Source organism: Stegodyphus dumicola, chromosome 7 (genome assembly GCF_044657685.1).
Source record: "Stegodyphus dumicola isolate Sdum_Otavi_A_Nest chromosome 7, ASM4465768v1".
In the NCBI taxonomy this organism is placed as follows: Eukaryota; Metazoa; Arthropoda; class Arachnida; order Araneae; family Eresidae; genus Stegodyphus; species Stegodyphus dumicola.
The window spans coordinates 163,561,462-163,589,438 of NC_140774.1; the positions used below are offsets into that span (position 1 = coordinate 163,561,462).

Below are 27,977 nucleotides of genomic sequence, written 5' to 3' on the forward strand. Positions count from 1 at the left end.
CAACCAGAGTCGTAACACTAAGTATTATCACAGAACTCTCCGACTATATCTCTATCCATTTCAGGATAAAAACTACAGAAAATTCGCAAGAAAAAAAAGTAGTATGGCACCCTGCAGACGAGGAAGACAATGTTTTCTAGATGAGTTCTTTTTCAGAAAACTATATATATTTCCTTTTCGGTGCATTGAAAAAGGTTTAATCTATTCATCAAGGGCTTGGTTCAGCTGCCAATCAATAAGCAAAAGATATTCTCAACTATTTGAAGTATTGGAAAAATGATTTTTGGGAATAGATCGAATAATGCCTTTAATGTACTCCAAGATAGACGTATCAAAACAACGTCTTATAACATTATTAAATGCATATACGCCATTTAAAAAAAGGGCTTTACACTTAAGATTCTAACTCAGTTCTTTTTTTCATCGATTATTAAACTCAGTTTCTAAGGGGTCAGCATGGGTGAACAGAGCCAGAACGAAGCAATCTTCGTAAGATAGGCCGAAATGGGAATTATACAGCATTTTAAATATGTATATGGGAAGATAACTGATTAGTTAATATACCGATGTGAGTTTTAGTTTTGTGTGAAGTATAATAACTTTAAAAATTCTCAAATATACTGCATCATGTATACTGGGGGGCCCTTTAAACAATAAACTTCTGCGAATTGTTATACAGATGTTATTTTCAATAGCAGCAATGCTTTGCACACACAGAGAGAGAGAGAAATGTGTACAAAAAATTTATACAAAAATGTAATACAAAAAATACAGTATATATATATATATATATATATATATATAAACGCACAAATAATAAGAATTAAAAATCTAAAAAATAAATTTAATTTAGTCTACACACTCTCTCCTCCGATAATCCGAAGCACTTGGAAGGCAGTCAACGGTTTCCACCATTTTGCGAAACCTCTTTATTTCCCGTTTGTTAGGCAAGTAGGCAACCTTGATATTCCACGATTTAACAAAAGTGTTTTTCTCTTCTTTTGCAGTGGCAGCGACGACGGCGAGGAGAGTTACACCTGTCTCGGCCATCTCTCGCGGCCAGAAAACAGGTAAGGCAACTAGAATCTCTATGCATCTGATGAATCTCTTAATAAATTCATTGTATTTTCTGCTGTTGGCCAAGAAATACGCTGCGCCTTCCTTTTCCGTAATGTTTGTTGTGTTACTTACGATGTGTGTTGCTTGGTTTCTTTTTCGCATATCCAGTTAGAGTCACGAGATGAGAGCTGAGTAAACATTCTTTTTTCCTATTCTCCGAAACAGGAATTAACTGGAAATTTATTCCATAGAATTCGTCATTGGAAAGTCGTACTGTGTTACTATCATTTTTATACGTCGAAAACTACTTCTGTGTAGCTGTAATCAGTGGGCACTTCATTGCAGAAGTGTTGGAAAATGAAAATTTCTGTATGCTGGTTAATTTAAAAATTTAACACTATTAAACAAATTTACTTTACCTTTTTATTATGTGCTCTGTTTGGATATGCCATAAAAGTGTACACATTTTTGGAACCTGTCCTTTTGGGGTCCCCAGAGAATGGATGCACATGCCTGATGGTACGCGGAAGGGCACAAGTGGCATTAGCCGTACTTCTTTACTAGGCAACCAGACCTTGCTACATCATAAAAACTGGCACAAGGATTATGTTTAAATGCTCTGCAATCAGTTTAAATGCAGTTTTATCAAAACTGTTCTGTCATATCCCAGCCCGGTATAAGAACCGACCAGTCTTGCGAGAAAAATAGGAAATGGCATTCGGTGGACGATTTCGCTGACTCAGTTGCATATTCACGCATGCGCAACTTTATCTATTTGATGGGTTACATCTTAAACACTGTTCCACAAGTGTGAACGGGTTTAGCAATTTTTATGCCATAAGATTATGACAATAATGGCAACTAGATCATCGCGTGAATGCTTCCGAATGATCAGTCTTCCACCGGACGGAAAATCACATGATGCTGTGTCAGATGAATGGGAAGACAATTTAAGGAACTTTTTCTTGCACTGCATCTCCGCTGAAAAATTTTGCACCAGTTTCCAGTTTGCAGAGCCATTATTTTTAACTTAAATGACTTGTGTTTATTAAATGCGAAGACATGACGGAAGACTGAAGTCGCATTTCGGTGTACTTGTTAGAGCATTGATTCGCAGACTTATGAACTCGCAATTCTCATTCCAGTAGCTTTTCATTTGCGGAAATATCTTTTCATTGAGTTACGTACATTAAGCAGGGACATATTCATAAAGCATCGCATTCAGGAAAACCACCAATGCTATATCTTATATTTATTGCAGTTGCAATGGCAAGTTGAACAACTTTCTGTACCCCAAAAAAGCTTATTAAACAGATATCTTACCATACTATTAGTAAGATAACGGTATTGTATATTACACTAACTGGTATATTGGTGAGTGAGAAAGAATAAAGAAGACAACAGTCATATTTTGGTAGCGTGCTCTGTAGTACATTCGTTTAAAGATTCAAACACCGCGATTTGAACTCCAGATAAACTTTATTTGCAAAAATTTCTTTTAACTGAATTACATAAAACTCAGTTACACTAAGGTGAAAGCACTGGTGCAACAACAAAATGAAAAAGGAAGAGCGGAAAAAAAAGTGTACTGGCTTAAATTGTCTCGGCAAAAAGGGTGCTAAACTGACACAAGATTATAGAAAAAAGTGTAAATTACAGGAAGATGAAACTCAATTCTTAAACTTGCGAATTGAGTTTTAGGAGAAGTTTGTATGGCTGACTGAATAAAGATTATTAAAATTGGTGTCTGACATTTGTCACTCACTGTCCTGTAGTTGCTAAAATCCTCCCATCCCGACAAAGAAATAACTGCTTTTATGCTTGTAATACAATTTAAAAATATGGGAAAATGTTATTTGCGAAAGGAGTGTCTTTTTCTTTGGAAAATGTCTGGGTATTATTTCCTTGAAATCATTTCGTCAAAAGTCAGGGTGTGGTCAAGGTTTGGCGATGTTTCGGGTAAGGAGAGCTTTTGGAGGATAATTTTCGGGGAATTTAGAATAGATCGTTCTTTAAAATGTTTATTTTTATGTTTTTATTTGTTAAAAATGACTTTGAACGTCAGTTCTCCTGATTCTTAAGAAAGTCTTAGAAAAGATAATTCTGATGATTAATTAGTCCAAAGGGGCTTTGTTCCTGAAGGACTATTGTTTTCGTTTTGCGATTTTGCGTTGAATCACTATAAATGTCCGTTTCACTTTTCAAACTGTTGCCACTAAATGTTAGAGTCTTGCATTATATTTGAAGAAATTACTAAATAATGAAAAATCTGCATAAATCTATGTCTATTTCTTGCATTGTGATAAAATAACGGTACATAGAGCCACCCAATTTTGAAGGACGTAATCCTCCTTCGAATATGGACATGTGGAAGACCAAATTTGAAATTTGGAATTTGTTTTATTATCGATTTCATATTTTGTAAAACTTTGAATTTTTGAGTAACAAACTCAACGATTTAAAAGCGAGCAATGGCAACACTCTACGGCGGGGGGAAAAAAAAAACCTTTTTATCTCCAACGGGCGCGGAACTGTGTATCAGAAATTCTAAAGATATGCTCATTTTAAAATTATTTTGCGACATTGGTACTGAACTGAATTTTATGGTTTATTTATTAAATATCATGTTCTTTGCACTTAAACCATGAAATTCAGTTCAATAGCAATGTTACAAAATAATTTTAAATTGAGCGTATCTTTAGAATTTCCGATACTCAGTCTCACGTACTCGAGATAAAAATATTTTTTCTGTACAACATTGTCATTGCTCGCTTTGAAATCCTTGAGTTTGTTAATCAAAAATTCGTTAAAGTTTTACAAAATATGAAATCGATAATAAAACAAATTCGAAATTTCAAATTTTTGCTTCCACATGCCCATATTTGCAGTAGGAATACGTCATTTAAAATTCGATGGCTCTATACCGTTGTTTTATCACAATGCGAGAAATATACATACATTTATGCAGATTTTTCATTATTTAATTTCTTCAAATATTCTAACTCTAACATTTGGTGGCAACAGTTTAATAAGTGAAACGGACATTTATACAACATAAAATCGCAAAACGAAAACAATAGTCCCTTTGGACTAAAGATTTTTAGAATAACTAACCTTCAGTGTAATGTTAGTTTTAAAGGAGAAGAACAAAATATTTAAGAAGATAACAACGCTTAGGTTTGACATTTCGGTTATACAATTTAATTTTAATTAAATAAATGTTTATTATATATTTGTGTTCATATTTGCATGATCATTTGAATAAGAGGGGGAGGGCTTCGATAACTGTAGGTCTGCCACGAACTACATCGTCTTAAATTTTTTTTTAAATTTCTTCAAGGACAAGCCCGCTTACTACGCCAAGTTATGTGTGACTGCATGTATCAAAAATAAAAGAAATACTATGGGATCATATGTTTTCAGCATTCTGAATTATTTCTTATACATGTTCGAAACTTGTTTCTTGTCAGGTATAATTAATTATCAGTAATGGCGTTGGTAGTGGTGGTAGTGGTGGTACATCCCTTTTACAAAGTTTCGCGAAAAAAAAGTCTTGGTTGTATGGAAAAAATTAACCTTTTAGTTCTGCATTCATAACATGAAATATGCTTCATTCTGCACCATTGAAAATAACCTTTTACAAATGATGATTATTTTTACTGCATAATAAATTATTTCATGTGTTTTATTAAATTATAGTCTAGCTCTACTTTTGTTCTTTCCTTAAAATCATTTAGTCTTTTGTGAATTTGAATAATTTCTTTTGAAATACAGTGTAAAATAATTGTATGATTTAATCGCCTTCTGAGTATACTTGATGTAGTCAATCCTTCTTTTGACATTTGGAAAGTTATGTAACTTTTTTTTAAAACACCCTGAAATTTTATGTTCATATATTTTGATATAATTTTGGTCTATTTTAAAAAATATTCTGTAATTTTAATACAACCAATTACCTCAAAATTTATAAAATCAATCATTTTTTAGTAATTTTTAAGTCATTTTCAAGTATCTTGTAAAATAATTTTATGACTTATTAGTAATTTGAATATATTAGATAGAAGTCTGTCATCTAGTAGGAAATTCATTAACTGAATTAGAAAGCTGCGCTAAAATAAGGCATAAAATTGAAAGAAAAAGTTTCTTTTCACGGTGCAATAGTATTTTGATAGTTTTTAATGGGAAAATTATTATCCTCTTGTTACTGGAACGGGTTTATCTTCCCTAGAAGGCTGTGCAGTTATTCAAAATCCAACTAATCCATCATACCGTTCTGCATTCTGTTATTGCTGTCCACCTGCACGCGTAACCTTGGCCTGCTCATTCGCGTGGTTTTGTTTGTTTTTAGTATGTGTTTGTATCTGTGTGTGTGTTGTATATGCGATACCGCTTTGTGTTGCAGTGAATGTGCATTGTTTCTATGTCCTTGTTGTTACAGCTCGGGAAGTTTTCGCAGCACCAGCAGCCACGGCAGTAACACTGGCTCCAGACGGAGGAGGAGCTCACGGATGCTCAACAGATCAGGGTAAGTATCCAGTCTCTGCCGGCGTGCTTCCGTCTTACCGTATTCCTTATACCCTTCCTTGCATGTTGGAAATGAATTCACCGTTTCTGTGTGATGACTTTGTAATCCGTTCTTCTTGTATCAACGTTTACAAGCTGGTGTAATGCAGTAGCAATGTATTTATATGAACACAATATACAGTACACAATGCATTTTTAGAGGTTTTCCCATTGCAGATCAATGTATTGTGGAAAATTTTTCAGACCTAAGGAGGTTAGTTATTTTAATAAATGTATAACTTCTAATACAAAATAACTTAGATTTACTTATTTTGAACTCCTAACGGCTGTCCGCAAAAACTAAATGGTGAGTCATCGAAAGTGATCGGTGGTGAGTCTGCTTAGCTATCAAATCAAGGTAAAACTTAACGTAAACTGTATTAGCCAGGACTTGTGGGTGTACAAAATTAAAATGACATCAAAATGAAATCGATAATTTCTTATCAAAAGTTTAGAGCAAGAGGCTGATGTTGCTGTATGTTTATAATGTGATTACAGTAGTATCCTAACTCAAATCAACTACACACTGGGTTTGAAGTGGAAGCTGTCTTATTATGTATTCTTTCACAGCTCTGCAAGTGACTTTTCCGGCAAAACGGAAGAATCACGAACGAACTCTGAAGTTCACGATTAAGATTAGTCCTAATAATAAACTACGCCGCTTCACTTTTGCGCAATTTTTCAAGTATTTATATTAGGTAATGGCGAGGGCTGTTTAAGAGAAAGGATGCCCTCGGGGATAAAATTTCGATAAAAGTGTCTCTTGTATTTAGGTTACGCATGAGGAAAGCCACTATGCAGCCTTCCCTTTTTTCGGAATTTTTAATCCAAGTCGAACTACTAGTGCTTAGAGATGTTGCCGCTTGCCCTTATCGTGGGCTATCTCAGTAAACGAAGAACTGAAATATAATGACACGTTTTTGAAACTTTCTGTTGATAAATTTATTTTAAAAATAAGATCTCTGTAATAAAAAAATAGCCACCCTGATCGGTGTAATGGTTAGTGACACTCTCTGCCGAACCACTGGGCTCGGGCTCGAATCCCAGAGAAGGTTTGTAAGTGTATAATGTCTATGCGGCAGGAGGGTGTTTAAAAATACTCAACCGAAAGTCTTCTCTAGTGGCTATGTAATAGGAGAAGAGAGGGTAGAAGAACCGAATTGGTCAAGAAAAATCCTTCGAAAAATAGGCTTTTGAATTAAACAATGTAAAAAGGTCTGTATAAAAATATTCGCTATCCAAAAATATGACGATTATAGTATTCTTAAATTTACAATTTAATTAACTGAAGTATAGACACATGTGCGAAAGGACAAGGTAATGCAGAATAAGATATTCTAAATTAAGATGCAATTAATTGTTTAATTTGCTGTCCGCTACAAACAAGCGACCCTGCTTACGTCATTCGAGTTCCAGACTGAAAAATTTTTAGCTTTGGCACAGCTCCTTCTAAAAGACTGAAAAATGTTCCAGCGTTAGAACTGTAGAGCCGTTAGGGTATTTTGAAGCAAGAAACATGAAAAATGACCAATTCCCTCGCCGGGACTCGAACTTCGGACCTCTCGAATACGCGCCGAATGTGCTGACATTACATCACGAAGGCATGCTAAGAAGGCGGGAGAAATACCTTATATACTACCCCTTTCAAAGGGGTTTAAACTTTTTCATTGGAGATATGGGATCCAATCGCCAAATGCTGATGGTAGGGAATCATCATCCACCACCCTTTTTAGTTCGGGCGCCGTTGTAGAGTCATTAGGTTATTTTGAATAAGAAACATGAAAAGTGAGCAATACCCTCGCCGGGGCTGGAACCTCGGACCTCATGAATACACGCCGAGTGTGCTGACCATTACACCACGAAAGGCATGCTAAGAAGGCGGAGGAAATAATTTATAAAACAAATGGCAAAATTTTAAATTAATCTAACCGGAAACAAAGAGTCTTAAATTTGGTTTGCGCGACATAAGTTAGCAAATGAGAACTTTACTGTTTGATCAGCGTTAAATTGTGAATATAAATAATTAAAACATACTTGATCCTTAGCATTATTTTGGTTTCTGTTAGCACTTACAATTTTATGGTAATGAATGGCTTGAATAGTCTGAAGAATCGTTTACTTTTCTGATCTCAGACTAAAACTAATCTGAGTTTTTCAAATGTGAAACATTGAGCCCACCTGCCTCCTTTCCATCCTAGTCCAGTTATGGAAAGCGAAGTATCGTCAAAATGTCCTCGAAAACATCCATGGTTTCAGTTTTACGTATCAGAATGAAATAAGACAGACAATTTTATGCTTAACTTCAATTATTAAATATTCAGAAAATGCGATATGAATCTGTGAGGCTAAAAAGAGGAGAGCCCTGAATTTATACAAAGAAAGAATGCCATTTTTAGCTTGCGATTCAGTGTGTGATTTAACTGTCTATATGCAAATTAGTGAGTTGATTGTTATTAATAAACGGAGTAAACTTTTCAGAAACTGATCATCAATCAATGCTAAAAACATCCGTTTTGTGATTGCGTCGAATACGGCTATAAATGGCGTTCATTTTCGAGAACAGAAAAAACGATTCAATTTAGCCGCCATTTTTTAAGGTAGAATTCGCGACTGATTGTTGTATCTAAAATCGTGATGCGCCTGAGCGAAGCGCATAATAGGCAACTACTGCATTTTTTTATTTATTGCTTACGGTTCTTAGAATCTCAAAATATGAGCACGAGTTTGCCAATTTTGGCGCATATCGCTGTATTCATATATATCACATTTGCTGTTTTTTCTCTCAAATGCAACTAGCCAAATGCATCAGATGAGTGTGCGATGATTTGATTTTTCTGATCGCTGATCGATCGCTGTATTATGTATTGCCTACAGGCCGACAGATAAAGATTTGTGTGCCAAATGAGAGATTTAAATTGTGACGATGAAATACCACTCCAATTTCTTTTTAGATCCGCTTTTTGTCTTGATGAGTTCACTAGCGGACATAATCAGCACTTCGGTTTTCCATTCAGAAGTTGTTGTGTACGGGTTATGATATACGTTCATTCATTATATATATTTTTTTATCTCAACAACTGAGTTTCCGGATTTCCCGGTTACTCAAGATTGCTCTGTATAGGACCTTGATTTCATCATAGGATGGATAAAATTAGGCAAGAAAAACAACTTTAGATTGACATGAATTTTATGCAAAATTCTATAGATTAAGGAGATGATTGATGGCCGAGGAGATAAAACCGCTGAACACTGACAGTTAAACATGGATTCAAATTTAGGCAACTCGATTAGTTGTATTAGCTGTTTTTATGGTTTTACTCATATGTAACATCAATACGAGCCACCTTTCCCTTAGCACGCTTTGTCCAATGAATCCAGCTGAAGTCGACTGACGTAAGTTCATTTCCTTCAGTAGAGTATACACACACCAAAAAAAAGGGGGGAAGTATTAAGAAAAGAAAGAAAATCTGAAAGGTTACAGATTTTTAACATGGCACAAGAGGGTGTGATAAGGTCGCATAAAGGAAGAAGAAACTGAAGATTAGTTATGGACAAGGATGTCTCCAGAGCATAAGATGAATATTATTATTAAATAGATATAGGTTTTTCTCTTGTTGATGGTATGTATCCATTTTTTGGAGCGTTCAATAAAATTTTCATGCCATGTTCAATCATTAGAGTTTTCATTGGAGTTCAACACCACACCGTTGAAGCATTAACACTACACCACAAGGGTATGTTAAGATCTTTTATGGTGTCAATGAGTATCGCAAGCTGCCAATGTGCTCTTGGGCTCACTCCTGCTTAACACTTCTTTTAGCTTTATTATTAAGCTTTATTTTCTTTGCACTTACGCCTCATAAAATTCAAGAGCAAAATCACAAAATATTTAAAAACAGCATACCTTTAGAATTCCCGAATAGAGTGTTAGGAATTGCCATATTTTTTTTAATATTCGCTGTAGGAGTTCTTTAAGAACTCTCCGCCAAAAAGAATTATCCTAAAAAAAAAGAGAGAATTATATAATGATTTTAATAAGTCCAGCTAGTGCCATTTCATGAAAATATTTAATATTTCTAATTAGGCATTTAATGATTTAAATGCATTTTTTATTTAAGTAAATTAGATTAAAAAGTAGTTAATTTCTTTTTAAAAACTGCGTTTATTGCTTTTCAATCATTTCATTTCCTACTCAGTAACGGAAAGATTAACTTTGAAAGTTAAATATCTTACGCTTTACGGAATGGCAACATGCTTGTGCATGGAACTAATTAAGTGTTCTATTTGAGCCATTGGCAACACGCTGCTTTCAAATAGCCGAATTTCGGCGCGTTGGAGCAAAAATGTTTTATTTCGAACAGTATTGCCACTTCTCGCTTTCAAGTCGCTGAGTTTGTTAAGCAAAAATTCGTTAAATTTGTACAAAATAGGAAACAAATCAAAAACAAATTCGAAATTCAAAATGCAGGCTTCCAGATTCTCATGTTATAATTGAGGACTACGTGTATTAAAAAATTAGTAGCTCTGAATGGCGTCATTTTCCCACATTGCGAGGAACATATATACATACATGTAGATTATTCATTATTTATTTATAATACTTTGCAATAACATTTGGTAGTCACAGTTTAAAAATTGATTTGGAGAAAAACTGCGTTTGGAGACTAATAGTATCACAGGTGCTTTAAAAAAAAAAGTGAAGATAAAATCAGAGTTAAGGTAATTGAATGATAAAGTAATAAAAAGAATTGGATTGAAATTACTGCTATAACTAAAATAGGTAGATTTTTATGAATATGGAAGGCTTCAAAGAAGTTTAATTCTCCAAAAGTGAAGAAGGTGTTTGGGTACTTTTAGAATATTTGCAAAGATTGAGTTTATGTAGATGGTTGACGAGGGGCCTTTAAGTATTAAAAACTCTGAAAATGTAATGTGTTTCTTCGGTATATACAACACCTTATCGAAGCAAAGTAGAAGCACTTCTTTGCATATTCATTTATTAAAAGACATTTCTAATTTCATACTGAAATGCCAAATAACTACAAAAATTACGCAGCAGTGAAATAAATTATTCACACGTCTAAACCGATAATAGTACAAAGTCAGATTCATTAAAATAGTTAAAAAAATATTCAAATAGCATGTTAATTAAACAGGAGGAAAACTACAACTGTACGAAAGTATGAAATAAGAAAAAGAAGCAAAACCTTACCATTCACATCATAGAAAAGGATTTGGATCTTAAAATTGTGAACTAAAGAATAATTACCAACTGAACTTGCGAAAAGATTCTGTTGTTATGGGATGGGATTTATGGGAATCTCACTACAGAGGGTAGTTACATGTTTTTAGAATGATTTCGATAAAGAATTTTTTTTTAAAAAATAAATGTTTTAAAATAAAAATTTCTGGAAATAGCTTATTATTTGAAATGAGGAATACCGTGTTCTACTTTAAATTTATTCTTTTTTCAAAATGCCGCATATAAAAAAGTCGTGGACTGAAGAATATGTTTTTACGATTTCCGAAGAGAAATATTCCTATTCAGTAATTCAAAAACTTTGTGAAATGCTTGGTATTAAAATTTCTAAGAGCAAAATAAACAACATTATTGATAGGAAAAGGAAAAACCGTCAACCTTTACTTCTACATGGAAAGAAGACTCTAAAACAGATACACAAAACGCACCTACTGTTTCTAAATGCTTCTAAAGCTAAATCGTTGGTAACAAGAGAAAAATCCACCGACGCAGAAATCAGTTTCAAATCTTTTAAATGCATCTGTGGCAACAATAAATAAACTAATAAACCGAGATTTAAAACTTAAAAAAGCTAAAAAAACATAAGCTTAACCCGTTCTTACCGAGGCTTGTAGCTCAAAGCAGAGAAATTTGCAGAAGCCGACATGAAAACTTTTAGCTGTTCAAATAAATAAAAATGCATTGTGGCCCTTGATGGAGCATAGGTTTACATAAGTGACTGCAATAATAAAATATTTGTCTATTAGCAAAAGCAAAGAGAAAAAAAAAAAATTTACAAACGTGGTTCCATCAAAACAACGAAAGTTTCAGTAAAGGGTTTATGGTTGTCGCAGGATTCTCCTACAATAGGAAATAAAAAATAAGAAGAGCGGGAAAAAATGTTAAAACAAACTTAACATTATCAGGAGAAAGTTTCACGTCCGATACGTACAGAAAAAATTCCGTTTCTTTATTCCAAAGAATGAAACTTCATAAAGAAACAGCATGCCATACTTCGAAGAGTAACACTATATTCTTTAGAAAAGTAACTTAAAACAGCATGCCATACTTCGAAGAGTACCACTATATTCTTTAGAAAAGTAAAGACTGATACAGTTATTACTTTTTGAACATGCGAAATCCGCTAATGTTTCACCAGTGGACTATTTGGCCTTTGATAAGAGCTCTTTCTGAAGGCACCCCCAGCCCCATAATTGACAGACTCAGGAAAGTAGTGGAAAAGAAGGGAAATACAAAGTCCTGAAAATGTTACGAAAAACCCTTCGATCATGAAAATCACGATGCAGAATATAGTCCATAAAAAAAGCTGTCAGGTGGAACATTTTAAATAAATATTCTTTACATTTTAAACATTAATTAAATGGCCCAAGAATCCTTCTAAAAATGTGTGAACACCTTTCTGTAATTACGACAAAAGAGCAGGGAGTAGTTGACAATTTACTAAAACTGATTACAGTATACAACAAAATAAACAGCTGTATGTAGGAATCGTAAAGATAAAGCAGATTCTTCTCAATACACGAGAAATATTCCAGATCACCCTATATTACTCAGGGAGTACTCTGTAAAACGGAATTTATTTAACTCTTTGAACCGCATTACTGTTTAAAATATTCAAATAGCATATTGGATATTTCAGAAAGCCAGGCTACATAAATACAGCTAGTAGTTTATGGTATTTAAACTACTAGCTGTATTTATATACCCTGGCCTTCTGAAAACTGTGGCAAAAAAAATCATTCATACGGCTTATAATCTCGGGTTCTAGTCAAGCTGTGTTCACAGCTCAAACAGCGTAGGATTCATACAAAATGCAGCAGCTTAAGATGCAAATGAATAAAACATTCTCCATTATAGTATAAATAAATAAAACAATTCATAATATTATAAGAATGCACAAAATACGAACAAATAGCCTCAAATAGTTACAGAAATTTGCTATAGTTTTGTGAACAAAAAGTGCATTCAAATAGCCTCATATTTACAGAAATTTATAGTATAAAAGTATGAAAAAAACTGTGTAATATAACTCAATTTTAAGCAATTATAGTAACAGTGATAGCTGATCTTAAAATCATGCTTTTTCGTAGTTTTGCTTTTAAACCTTAAGTTGAACTGCAGTGAAGAAAAAGGCACGGAAAATATTTGATCTGTTAAAATCACTTAATGTGTATGTGTTGCAGAATTGAGCTATAAGTCTAAAACTGAAGGCGTGTGTTTTGTGCACTTCAAACCTCAGCAAGTGATGCTTCATGTAGCATGAATAAGCACAAAATAATACCAAAATGAAGTGATTTAAAAGTAGCTCTTTGTATACGGATGCAAAAGCTCAATTGAACGTAAAAAGTGATAGTATTGAATACTGCCTTGTCACTGTCACTACTGATACTCTTGCCTAAGTTCTCGACTAAATAATCACTGGATTAAAGTAATATTTCGATTTGAACTATATTCAAAACTACTGCATATTTCCTTTGGAACTCAGTCATTCACAAAGATCTAAAAAATACCTTCTTAGTAATAATGACAGTTTAAACATAGATTCAAGCTTCCACAATAACTATAAAAGGCTTCAATCTGATGTCATTTGTTAACATCATCCGTAAACACACATAGTCGTCAAGGAATATTTTTAAGTTTATAGAAATGGTGAAGGATTCTCGCCTTCGTGAGTGTGCTATCTTACATAATAGCTCTAAGAGCTCTGTGGAATTAATAAAGGTAACAAGTAATAGGCATATGCACTAGTACTTGTCTAGAATGGTCGTTTTCCGAAGTTAGCATGCTCCTAATTTGCATCGAAGAGGTACTGATATTAAATTAAACATCAACAATTTCACGTATTAAATGCGCAAATCAGATCTTATAAATTATCATATTTCATCCTGTTTCTGATGTTACAATTGAAATTGTCAAGATCAAATAATAGGACTGCTTAATAAAACAAGCTTGAATGTTCTGTATGTGCTTATCAGTTCTTATACCACCTTGTCGACATGGAGGTAGAGGAGCCGCCTGCTATATCTCGGAATCGAGTGTGTATCTCGGGAAACGCATGGTTGTCTCTAAGTGCATAGTGTCTTTGCTGCAGGGGGCTCTTAAAAGACTGTCTAGCCAAAATTCCTTTCGAGAGGTTGGCGTAAGCGAAAGATAGTCAGATACGACCCATGTAGGATACTCCGTCAAAATCGGGACTAAAGTGTTCAAGTTTATATTGTTTTCCAAAACCTAAGCCAACGACAGGAGTCAAGAATCCTTGCGCTCTATCGTGAATTTGATCTGATATTGTTGTCAGATAATAAGTTAGATAAAAATCTAACATTATTTCGAACTTCTGTTTTCAATTTTTATGCTACGTAATTTAAGACTTTGATATTTTTGAGGGACATAAAAATTCGTCTCTAGTTATTTGAAAAGAATCATCAGAAAAGTTGGACCCGATTTGAATCACTGTATTGCGCTTTGTCTTGAATCAGTATTCTTAGTTCATATACTAAAATAACAGGAAAGTATCCTCTTTTGACTTTAGGAATGAACTAAGTAACTTTGACGTGGGCAGAAGCTTTGCTCAGTAGTAAACGAATTTGCATGAAGATGACAGCCGTGAAACGTGCAGTGTATGTTGTGTAATGTCCAGAATTTAAATTTGTTACAACGCCATTTTAGATGAATTTATGGGACACAGACACCTACTGCAAAGTGATCACTTGTTACCCAGTACGAAGCATAATACACGAAACAATTACAGGAAAGCATGTGAGAGCTATCTGCATAAGAGGAAGGATGCCTTCATGAGGACTTTCTAAGCGAAACTGGCTCATATTCACATTAACACACTCAGAAAACCATGAAAATGCCCATACAGCCAGCGTGTTCGCCAGGAATCGAATCAAGCTCAAACTCACAGTGTTTAGCGACTTTTATCGCCCGACCGCTGGTGAACGTATCAGGGTGAATGAAAGCATAATATTGCTTTAATATTTAGCAGGGGTGTCAACGGCATCCATACTAAATTTTATTAATTATATTATATGGTTAAAAAGTTTTGAACTTAGGTACTTTTCAGTATGAGTTGTCAAGCTGCCTGTAGCATACCTTTTCTAATGAAGCATTTTAAAATAGTGTCCATACTTTTCGGTGATTTTGTATAATAAAACGAAATGCTATGACACAGCCCAGTCTTTAGTTAATTTATAAACAGAAATAAAATACCTTGTCATTGCCAACAATTTTAGCCGATAATAAAGCATTATTCTCGTGCTTACGGCGTGTGAGCCAGTGAATGGTAGTACGCGACTGCAGTTGTTTAAATTTTTAAAATATTCATTTCAAGCTTTTATAGTAGTATCTGCTAATAAGTCTTGAAGATTATAGTTTTATAATTCAAATAAATATAAGTTTATGGCTAGAGAGTTTGCTATATGGAATGTTAAGTATACTAATTTCAAAATTTTGTTTTGAATTTTCATTATGGTACATCTAGTGATATTTAAATCTTGTTCTTACCCTCTCAAGTGAATGTGATGAAATATATAGTAATTTATACAATATGAAAAGAGCATTTAATATTTTTTTGTATTATTTCTGCGATTAGTAACGTGATCTTCGATCGGAAATTAGGAAACTACTTCTGAAAACGGTTACGCTGGACATAGCGTTGTATGTAATTATTGCATTTTATTTTTATCAATCCCATACGGATGTTTTTGAACTTGGTTATAGTACACGAAGTAGCGCTGCCACGACTGCAAGAAGCCTTTAGTATTTTTCTTAAAATAAAAATATTCATGTGTGTTAAAGAATAGAAGGCCATATTTTTCGATGATATTAATCAAATCAGATTGACACCTTTGACAATTATTGCAGAATCTTGAAACTGTACTCAAAAAGTCATTATTGCTGAGGATCTTCTTTAGATCCTTATGAATGAATGAGTTCCTTAGGAAACATGGTGCGTTTTTAGAATTCTCAAGGCCTTCGAATTTGCGGTTGGTTTCTATGAATTCTTCAAAAGTTGCACACACCAGAGAACAGTAAAGCAAGTCGTCTTGGTTAAAGGGGCTGTTTCTTGATATTAGTAGCCAATCAATCACTGAAGGCGTAAGATTCCTGAACATCAGTGGTTCGTCCTAAATTCAATTCCTGGCGAAAGAGGTGGTAGCAGGGGATTTATGTGCCTCATATGTAACGTGAATGTGAATTTTCCATCTTTTGAAGCCCATATAAAATAATAGTAATTATTTTAAAAAAAAGGGTAAAGAAGCAGACTTCATTGAAATTGTTATTATAAAAAATAAGTAATCGGGCTTTATTAAAAAAAATTAACATTAACGGGGGAAGGAAGAAAGAAAAGGGATAAGAAGGTAAATTTTAGGCATTGAAACAATTTCATTATTTTAAATAATTTCATACACCATATTCATTACACAGCATTAAAATCGCAGCTGTGCAAAGTGAGAAAATGTGAAAACAACTTCAGGATTTGCTGTAGAGAAATTTTTTATGTACTGATTGATGATTTAGCTTAATATAGTGCCCTATAAATTACCCTATTTTTAGAGAAGTAGCTTTTCGATTCGACTTGAAAGGAAATGTGACAGGGATTGCATTTCATTTGACTAACGTCTGGCCCTTTTCCCCGACTTTTTTATGGATAACTCAGAATTGAAGTTACATAATTTGTGCCCTTGCAACTTCATCAAGTAGCATTTAACTTACTTCACGCAACAAAACTGCTGAATTGGCAGTAAGTAAATGCAAAATAAAATGATTCAACACAGCTGTTTTTTTACAATAATACAAAATTTCGACTGTGTATGAGTACGAATAGCTATGTGTCAGCTCCAACTTCGTGGCGTGTCAGAAATTCGTCACCACTAATCGTCAAGGGGGGGGGAAATGCCCCAAAATAGTATTTCTTTTTATTACTTCTTAGGTTTGGGGATGAAGAATAATCAATTCTGTGCTCTAAATCGGTGCTTCTCGGTCTTTTATATCTCGCGAACTACATTTAAGACTTGCGATTTTTCACGACCCACGTATGTAAAGTTGCTTTGAGAGGAATAAGGAGATCTTTGAAAGAAAACAATGTAATAATGATGTAACAATAAATATATATAGTTATTTACAATTAATTGGTAGTTATAAATAAATTCGTAATAACAGGTAAACATCGGTAAACGTATTGCACAATGAGTAAAATAGTACTGCAGAACTTTTTGCGACCTACCCAAAAATTGCCTAGCAAAAACACTTTAAGAAAGTATATTAAGTATTTACCTACTTGCTTTAAAGTGTTTCTCGGTTTTAATTTTTATTAATATTTCGTTTTTATAATCTTCTTTCCTCTATCTTTTTTTTTTTTTTTCATGTGCAGTTCGAAGAGGCTTTCAACGAGTGCATTAGCGAGGTAAGTGTTTTTTCATTCTGAATTCTCTTAAAATTATTTTCTCTGTCTCTTAAAATTAATTAATTCAAATTAAATTCTCTTAATCTCTCTTCTCTTCTTCTTAATTAAATTCTCTTAAAATTAATTTTATTCGTGATTCCCTGTATAGTGTGAAAACTTTGGACTTGTTCCATATATAAAATCTTTAATGTAAGCATTTAGGGCCTTTGAAGTTAAAATTTGTCATTGTAGGGAAATTGTTATGGTTATTTTCTCAGAATTTAATAATAAAGAAATTTTCTCCACTGTGTAAAATCCTTAACTGTAGTAATCCAGAACGGTAATTGCTTTTTCGTGTATTAAAAATTAAACGACTTAGCTCCACCACTTCTGAGAGTGACATGCACAAAAATTGTGCCTCCAGAATGGCAGTTGTCACTTTTCCGAAATTTATATTAAAAAAAATAAATAAATAAAATAAAATTTTCAGTAATTTGGATATGCTGGCATCAGGGCTGTGGCAGTTCATATTCTTCATAAGTTAATGTCTTGAAGATCCTTAATAAAAAATTTGTATTCGTGCCACGGAAAGTAAACGTTTATTACCTTTATCATGGTGTTTCATGTAGAATAATAATAATAATATATCGCATATACTAGAAACTGTTTTTCCAGCATATCAAAATATTACTACACTGCACGTCTACAAAGTTTTAGGACTAACTTCGTTCAAAATCAAAGCTTGCTTTTTAGATTTAATATACGACATTTATAAGTCTAAACCAGTCTTGACACGTTCATACAGCTGCTCGATTCGTTCATACAACTTATCTTTTTGAAGACTATTTTAAGTCTCTGAACGATCTTTGAAATTAAACTTCACTTTAGAGAAGAGAAGGTAATCCTCATATGCCAAATGTGGTGAATTAGAGGATTAGTCGAGAATTGTGAAACTTTTTTGGGGGGCTAGAATTGCTTTTATGTGAATGGAATTATGTGTCAGAACATTCTTGTGCAGCAGAAGCCCATTATTCCGCTGAGCTTTTTCAGGTTTAATATGTTGAATTATCTTAAGCTGTCTTACGGCTTTATAAAAGGGAATTTATTGCTTTGCTATTAAGGACAATTTCCTGGTGAATTATTATTTTTCCAATCTAAAAAAGTAATCAGTGTGGGTTTTACTCGAAATTTCTGAAACCGAAATTATGTGACCCTGCTGACTCTTTTTCAGTTCAAGTAGATGCCGTTTTCTCTCGGAATCGTAAGCAAAGCTTCATTTCTAGCCAGAATTTGTGTGAAAAACTCAGGATTAATGACTGCTATTTTTATCAAATCATGATATGCAGAAATGCAAGTCTTTTCTGAAATCATAGTGTATGAGGGACAAAACGAGAACAAGCTATTATTTTTTCAAGATCTTCTGCGACAGTTTACTGAACAAGAGCAGTTACGGTGAACAAACACATCAGCTATCATTCGAAAACATATGTGACAATTTTTCAGCAGCAAGTGTTCGAACGTTTTCGATGTGTTCACCTATTCGAAACTCCATTCCTTAGTTCATCATCAGTATTTTCGCGTCCATGCCAACGAAAGATATAGGGTGATGTTTGATCTCCATATGCTTTGCTTTACACAACATTTCAAATATTTCCTTTACTGTTTTTCCTGCTTTACAGGAAAATTTTATTGCTGTTCTTTGCTCAGCTTTCGAATCCATGACAGCAGATGTTCACTGCATCCAAGCACGCGATTAATTGCATACAAAATTCTACCCGTAAAGAAGTGATTTCTTAGGAAAATTAAGTAGAAATGTCGTAGTTATAAACTGGAAAAGCAAGCAGAAATGCCACATTAATAAATTCTGTCAGTTATCGTTAAGTAAGTTGCAGGTTTGCGGGAATTAGGTTTTTAAAATGTCTAAAATTTTGTAGATGCACATTTGATGTCGTATATTCTTTTCTAATTTTACGAAAAAACCCTTCCCTCCTTCTTTTTATAAACATCACGATACTAAGAAAAAGCTTAAGGTTTATACACGTGCTGGCCCCTTTAAAACCATGTAATGATGAAATTTTACGGTGAAATTATATATTTAATGCTTCGTTACCTAATTTTCTAATTATCTTGAAAAACAAACACTAGCTGATCTATCATTATTAATTTCATTTAAGCCCTCCAGAATCTGTAAAAATTTTATTTAGTTTTAAAGATATAGAAAATAAGTTAAAATTTTCTTTTCTGAACTGTGCAAAAAACCGCTTAGAATGTCATAAATGTCAACAAAAAAGGGGAAGAGGTGAGTGAAGTTAAAGAAAACACACGATTAAAAACTTGAAAAGAAACTTTGCTGTTAGCAGAAGGAAGAAAAGCCCCCCCCCCTTTTTTTTTTTCAGTAGATAAAATTTTATTAGGTAGAATTATTGCTATTAACTAAATATCTATCTATTTAGGTGACTCTAGCTCTTGTAGAATATTATTAAAATTCCACATATGATAATTTTTTTTCTTTGCTTTTTATTTAGCCCCCCCCCCAAAAAAAAATTATCTAAACCAATCGGTGTTTTAAAGTCTTCTTATTTCTTTAATTATATTATGAACGTTGGTTTTTATTGAAAGCTACTTTTCTTTTTCTAGTCAACTCCACCGACATGGAAGTAGACGCAACTCTCAGAGTTCGGATGAAATGTATCCTGTGGATATTCCCATGTCCATCGAGGACGACGTCATGGATCTCAACCAAAAGGTATGAACCGAAGTCGCTTTCTGTCTTCCTGTGCTGCTGTGACTTCTTCGGTAGAATGGCAGTCTGGCTTGTCTGCTGCTCGTCTTTGATGAAACTGACATTTATGGGCAGTTGTTAGTCATGGCTGGACGCTTACAAGAATTATTATTGTATATCAGCTGCACGCAGAAGAAAGAACATCGCTTTTATTTAATTTTTGCTTAAAAGCTAGTACGTTTTTATTTTATTTTGTTAAGTGATAAGGTTATTTTCTTGTAGATAGCGAATTATCTTCAGGATCAAAATCTAAAGGAAAGTTTAGCTGGGCGACGTTGCCACCCTCTAAGTGAAAACTTAAGTTTTATGTAAAATTCGAAAGCGTAAAACTAACTCGAGTGTTTAACTAAAAACGATATTGGATTTTGCAGCATAAGGACACCGCTGTAGAGCGAGCAAATTCTAAGATTTTATTCATTTAATTAAGGTTCAAAAAGTGACAGCAGCCTTGAGCAAATCTGACATTGTTGGCCAAGACAGAAGCCCTCACAAAAGGTCTCGGAGCATAGAAATGCCGATATCATTATGAATATCAGTTTTCAAATTTAAAATAAAATAGCACATTATGCAGGTCAGTTATTGTTCGCCAAAACAGAAACCTTCGCAGAGGGCCAGTATTTTTAAAATTATAAGGTTTTTAACTTTATATAGAAACCCTTTTTTAAGTAGCAGTTTTAGTTAAATGCACTACAATGCAAGTTTTTAACCATCGTAATATTTTTAATTATATGTGACTAAAAATAAAATTGTGTGGCTATTAAAAATTGCTGGTTCTAAATATAAATTATCAAAGAGATATTTATGCGAAAATTCACTGTTAGCACTTCTGATGGTTCTTTAAAATTTTGATAATGTCCTAATACAACCCACGGATGAGAGCTTTCTCCACACTTTTTCCCATGCATTTAACTTAAACCGCATAATTTATTCCCAGATAGTTAGTTTTATACTTCTTTTAGAATGCGAAAAAAAAAAATTACGGAGATTTAAAATCACTCTCTTTGAGCACAAAAATATGAAATATGATATGAAAAATATTTCTGATGTAAAATTGCATTCTACTCGTTTAAATTTCTATTTTATTCAAAAACTGTTCTCAAAAACTGTGACTGTTAGCAGAATTACGGTAATTAAAATAAAATCGACCAATTTTTCAAAGTTCGATAAATTGTGTTAGAAATTCCGAAAAACTCTCATGTAAGAGATTTTTTTTCGATCTAACAGTGATATAAAGATAAAAATTTTGCCATGATTAGTTTGACAATTAAAGATGGAAAATTCAAAGCTGAATGAAAATAGTAATATATCCATATCTGTGGTATACTGCATTGTCACCGCAGATGCATATGTTTGAAAATTTTTGCGAAAATTGTATCGGTAGAACGGAATAAAAAATTGATTTAAAAATTTGACAAAACAAACCAGAAAACGAAGAAATGAATTAATTAAAGGGGGGAGAGATATAAATGTTCCAGCTGCCTTTTGCAAGTGACATTTTCGTTTGCTTTTTTAAACAATGTAGCAATGTTTGCAATAATGATTGCTGGGCACTTTAGTGCAAGATGATTTTTGTTAGGTTTAAATTGATCTTCCTTAAAGTGCCGGCTCCCTTACACACTGCTTATAATGTAGCACGCTTTGTGAAGTTTTCTGTCTTACCTGACACTGGCTGGCCAGTACCAGGGTGCCGCAACTAGCCTGGAGCGCACATACGAAAGTGTTCCTATTTTAGATTGTAAAAGAGATAGATATATGTAAGAAGAGCGGAACTGCATCCTTCTTATTTTTCTTATATACAGATCAAATTCCAAGGAATTAGATCATAGAGTGGTCCCCCCCCCATCTTTTTCAGAAGCACTCTTGCTACTGTGATGTTGTAAGATTTAATATCAGTTCAGATGTTGCCTCGAGCTCAGCCTTGACAGTTTTTTTTTATTTCCGGTTGAGCCTCAGAAAGAAATATCCCGTTTATTTTATTCCCAACTGAGCCCAGCCGGAAGATATCACTTCATTTCTTTTATAACTCAGTTAGCGTTCTTATGCTTCTTTAAAGGGAACACGCAATCAATACGCCGAACTTTATAAGAATACTTCCATTACAAATGGTTGATGAACAGACCTACTGCTTATTTTCAGTCTTTCAGAAGACCTACTACCATCATAAAGGGTTTATAGAACTTTTTAGTTATTTTTTTAAAAACTATTTCAAAGTAGTGCCTATTATGCTAAGTACAATATAATGCAACAACTAATAATAAGAAAAAATCTACTAAAATTTAGCTCTCAAGAAAGATCAAATGCAAAAATTATCTAATGAAAATGAAGGATTGTTTGATTAACAAATAAAAATGAAGGATTAAAAAATTGAGAGTAAAGATTTTTAAATTCATCCTCTTTGCATTTACGCTGGATCGCTTCATAACGGTGGCCACACTTTTATGCAGGGGGAATGGCAGAAACTTCCATAAGTGTGGAAGTTCCGATTGGCTTATGCAAACCTAAATTGTAATGCTAACGAAAACCGAACCTGCCTCAGCATAGAGCTGCTCGCACTCTTACTCTTATATGGCTGTGCGCACCTTTATGAAGGTAACTGTGTTTTTGATAGGTCGACTTAACAAAGGGAGTCTGGCACCTTCGTGAACCCGTTCCGTTTATGTAAGGGGAGATGCAAACAAAGGCTGAACTGGAAACAACGATAAAAGAATAATTTCGATTTGGTGTTGAGTTGGGAAAAGCTTGAATCGGGGTATCACCTTGTTATGAGCGAGTTTTGTATAAATATTCTTGCGTACGCATAATTTTGAAACGTAACGTTTTTCGAATTCTTTTTCTGAACACATTTGCTGCGCAGGCAGGTCATTATTACTCAAAATATTATGTAATCGTGTAAGATTATTCACAGAAGTGCTTCTGTAGTCGGCAATCAAGCTGTAGCCTAAGGTTACGTATGCTCAGCCATGGGGTAATAATCAGTTATGGCTGATTATTTCAAAAATGACTAAACAAACCGGATGATTGAAAAAATGTGCTCTACCTTGCTATTTCAGAACTATCATCTACTTTCAGTATCAGTGATTTAAATAGGGCCATTAAAAGTAACCCTCCAGATGCCTTTTCTCGCAGCAGCCATTATTATGGTGTTTATCCATAAACATTCTTAATAGATTGCTGTGTCTTTTCTTCCGAAATCGCTGATTACTATTCGAATCAGGAGGAGGGAAAACTTCTGGCGAAATAATTCCAAGAATGGAGGTCGCGTTCTCGTACCTTTATTCGCTTCGCATCCTGAACAAACCGCGTTTTTCTGCACCTTTTTTCTTCTGTTGTTGTTGTTCGATGTTGCATTTTTCGTCACGCGCTTCTGTCCTCTTGCCTGTAAGGACGACGCTGACAGAAGGATTTGGGAGTGAGCGGTGAATCCGCCTCTTCTATGGATCTTTCCCCATCAGCGCTACGCTACGAGACTCCTTCTTTCTGGACGTTCGATTCGTTCTCTTCCGAAACCGATGGTTGCGCAGATGGTTCCGATTATTGTTTGGCGGATGCCCTTTGCTTCAGCACCGATTTCAAATGCCTGCTTGCTCAAAAGGTTAGTAATAATTCCTCTAGTATTCTGATTTGTTTCTTTTAATGAGTGAATTCTAAATCAGTGCGTAAAAAATGTGAAGAATATTGTAGTTTTCTGGTGAAAAAACATTCCAGCTGAATGCTAACCACTTTTGCAAAAGAAGCACGACGAGTCGGAAATTGAGCCAAATTCAGCCTGAAATAGAAATTTTAATATATGGCATTTGAAACATAGTTTATTAATTCCAATAATGCTGTAAATTTATTCATAATTATTTGTTGGATGTATTCTCAGTTATATGCATTTTATAATACATAAATTTGATAAATAACTAAAAGAATTAAACGCTTCAGCGCCAGGGTACGTTAACTGTCACGTTAGAAGCACGTTTTAGTAATTGCAGTGAGTCACGCTGTTCCTAAAAAATGAATTCGATATTTGATAGATTAAATTCATTTTTAATTATATCAATTAGCGTGCGGACTAATATATTTATTGTATACACCATTAAGTACACTATTCAGCATGCCAATGTCTTGGGTTCCCAAAACAAGCCGCACTTCGTCAGTGCAACTTCTTGAAAGTGTCTTGTAAGAAAATTAAGGCATTGCTATCGTCTTCCAGATACCTTTACCATGATACGGCATAAAGCATGATGCGTTTTCTTATTTACTTTTGACATTATGATAAAATTGTGATTAGGAAAAAATAATGTTGTTCAATATTTTTCACAACAATTTACATATAAATGCTTGTCAGTTTCTTAACACCAGAAAACTGTTTTCTTAGCTGGTATTTTATATTTACGTACATATAAATGTAAACATTTCGCTCTGCAATTTGTGCACAGCCCCTGATTGTAACCTCCGATTTTAATATCAAATATCTCGGTCAGTTTTTTGCCGCACTTTTCGTCAAACTTTCTGTGTTTCATTTTTTAACGAGTACAAAAGTATTTTAAGTGTAGCTACCGTTAGATTTCTCATTTTTTACATTTAAATTTTTTTATAAGATGTCATAGAAAATCGTGGGATTGACAGGTTTTAATATTTCTATCAATGAATTTTCTCTCTTCTTTCCGCATGCTTTCGTGGTGTGTCGGTAGCACCCTCGGCACGTATTCGAGATGTCCTGACGAGGGGCGTTTCGCATTTTTCACGCCACCCTGCATCGAAAAACCGTAATGACTCTATAGTTTCTTTAAAAATGCGAAAACATGAATCTTTGCTCCATTTAAAACATTTTTGTAATTTACGACCATCGGTTTCAAGTAGTCACTCACACCCCCACCTGACGTTTGCAGCCTGAAAACTGAAATTTATCAGAAGATGGTGAACCTTACGCAAGACACTCTGCTCTGCGTTGTATCAAGTGCATCTGGCAGAAGGCAGAAGGCATCTCCAAAACGTTGCATTAAAAAATTAAGCCTGTTTTATGAATCAAAGGCAGTGATTTCACTATGCTGAATTGTATTTATTGCTGTGTATAATAAATCTGTTAGTCTATTCTAAAAATGGGAAACGTTAAATCTCGCGTTGCGCAGATATGTTATTGAAAATATAAAATAAAGATTTAAATTTTTAATTGCTTTTAATAATTAGTTTATAAGCAATTATAAATTGATTCAATATCAAGGATAAATTTCAAATATTTTGCTTTACCGAATGGCAGCTGTCTGAGAATGACTAGTTGCCAATACTGTGGAACATAGTTAAAAATCTTAGGCGTACAGTAAGGTTATGTAATGGTTCAAAAATTTCGAAAAACTTTTCTAAAGACCCCACTAACTTCAAAACTAACTTCTTACAGTTCTAAAAATGTTCTAAGTATCCCCAAAACTAATTTGTAGGCGGAGTGTTGGCTTACAAAAGATCAAAACTTGCTTAACTTTTGATTTATGATAACCTAAAATATTTTCGCGTATAAATTAAATGGTAATTGCTTCATCACTTGATAGCATAACGGCTTACCAAACATATACTAGGTATATTTTGTTTCCATAGAAAATGGGAGATAACTTTACCGTCCGTGATCTTCCTTCACGTCTTATGTATTGTCATTAAGTTGCCAAATTTAAGGCATAAGTTTTATGTCACGGAGCGAATTGATTATCGTGTGCAGAAAGAAAGGAATATCTATTAAATCAACGAGCCATGAAATAAAAGAATTTAGAAATTTCGATCGCGTATGATTAAACGTAGAGTATTTAGTCCAGATGCGATAAATCATCAGCAGTGTGTCACGCTTCGCGTAGGTCGCTGTGGCCACCTCGGAAACGAATTTGAACTTCTTCCTCTTCTTGTTTGAAAGCTCACTCCCTTCCCCTGATTTGTGTTCAGAATATCACGTTTTGCAGCTTATTGTTTGTGCGTGCCCTAGTATTTGCCACTTAGCATCTTTGACAATACTTTTGAATGTCTGAATGCTTTGCCTAGAGGATAATAAACTATTTTGATGTTAGCAACATCTGCGACACTTTTTCTAAAATTTTAAATTGCAAGGTTTGCTATAATTAACATATTATTTCTTATGTTGAAAGTCTGTTCTGTACTTCTGCTGTCTTGTCTGTTCCATCAGAATATGTAAATGACAGGAGTTTTAAATAGAAGTGAAAATCTTAAGTTTAAGCAAGAAGTCTGAAAACTTCAGTTGGCTGTTGTATTTTACTACAGCTTAAATTATTCTTAGTTTCAGTTAAACTAAATGCTAGTTTAAACTTTCAGATTATCAGACGACTTCTTGTCCCGTCTTTGTCTATCAACACCAGAACATTGAATCAGTGTAACAATGTAAATGATCTAAATATTTATTTTGATCTGGGCTCAGAAATAATGCAAGTAGTAACATTAAATCTCAATTAATTAAAATTGTGAGATGAACAAACAACAGTAAGTTAAATTATTTGCAAGCCAAAAAATTAAATTTAGATCTTAACTACCTGGTTCTGCTTTTCCAATTGTGTTAACGAAATCTTGAAGTAGAAGAAAACTCACTAATTGATAACAATAACGCTAATGATGGTCTATCACAAAGGAACTTCATAATAGCCGGCTGAAGTTGGAACTAGAAAACGTGTGAAATCGACTGTGTCCTCTCCTTGATTAGAACATGGGATTTTTCAGTGTTAACTGCATGTGTTAACCACTTTCACCATGAGAACCCTTACGGGAGAAATTCGATAATTCCTTACATTCTATCCATCTAAAAGGCGATTGGGGAGACTCACAAGAACGGGCCGGTGACCGGTCACCACAGTATAGTTCGGATGCCATTATAGAGACTTCTCGTGTTTTTCTGTAACAGAAAACGTGAACAATGAACTATGCCGTCGCCGAGATTCGAATTGCAAAATTAATTCGTGCTGGTTGGGCATGCTATTCACTTATTCCGCGAGAACATGCGTGAGAGGGAAGGAAGTGATAATTACTTAAATAAGTGATTTAAAAGCATAAATTGATTTTTTAATAATTTAAATCTTTATTTCGTTTTTAATTACGTATCCAGTTCACATAATTTTAAATCCGTTTAATTTATAATGTAACTAACTAACAACTTTTACGAACATTTACAGCTCTTTATTATAATTAATAAGCAATACCTCTAAGGCCATATGCGTAGAATTTTAGAAAATACTGCACTATTAATTTTCGTGATGAGTTTTGGATATCTCATTTGGGAAGCATTAATTTAATGATTTAAAAAATAATAATTATGACAGAAATATAACAGCTCTTCAGGATTCTACTACAGTTGAAGATCTTTAAATTCGATCTAGTCTGTTTCATTTCAAATGAAATACATAAATTTATTGCTGCTTAAAAATGAGTTGAACTTCTAGTAAAATAGTGAAAAGGCTTTGAAATTAAATAATAATATTTATTAATGCTTCTTAATTCGCATTTGACAGGCTGAAGAAGAGCCACCTCGTTAGAATATTGTTGCGGAATTTTGTATATATGTAAATAACTTAAATGAGATTATATGCGAAATTGTAGTATCTTTTGTATAATGCAACGTAAAATGCTTGAAAGAGACAATGTTGTGCCGTAAAAATACGATTACAGGGGCAAATCTATTCAAATTTGAAGTAAATGGCTATATTGCTAAATTAAGGAGTATCGCCAAAAGTCGCCAAACCTGGTGACCGTTTGGCGACATTTTGGTCCTGTCCCTGTATAGCTGTAATTGGTATTGTAAGTGAATAACTGTAATTGATTTCTATATGTAACTGTAACCGTATCCGATCCTCATTTGCCTTTCAGTAATTTCGAGAAGTGGAAGGTGCTAGAGATTTCTCGGTGGAAGGTAAAAAACTATATAAGACCGATGAGAGCATCAGCTTCTCAGTTTTTTA

At 33.9% G+C, this 27,977-nt stretch overlaps 1 protein-coding gene across 2 annotated transcripts in view; it reads left to right on the forward strand.

Annotated features, from left to right (window-relative positions):
- LOC118191855 (rab11 family-interacting protein 4A-like) overlaps positions 1–27,977 on the forward strand; it is a 207,380-nt gene that overhangs the window by 125,539 nt on the left and 53,864 nt on the right. The window contains exons 4-7 of one of the 2 annotated variants that reach the window (XM_085821012.1): positions 1,008–1,070; positions 5,498–5,584; positions 17,259–17,291; positions 19,908–20,016. In XM_085821012.1, the coding sequence (XP_085677138.1) occupies positions 1,008–1,070; positions 5,498–5,584; positions 17,259–17,291; positions 19,908–20,016 (292 nt within the window). The remainder of the gene's footprint in view (positions 1–1,007; positions 1,071–5,497; positions 5,585–17,258; positions 17,292–19,907; positions 20,017–27,977) is intronic. The other variant, XM_085821013.1, reaches the window with a different exon arrangement.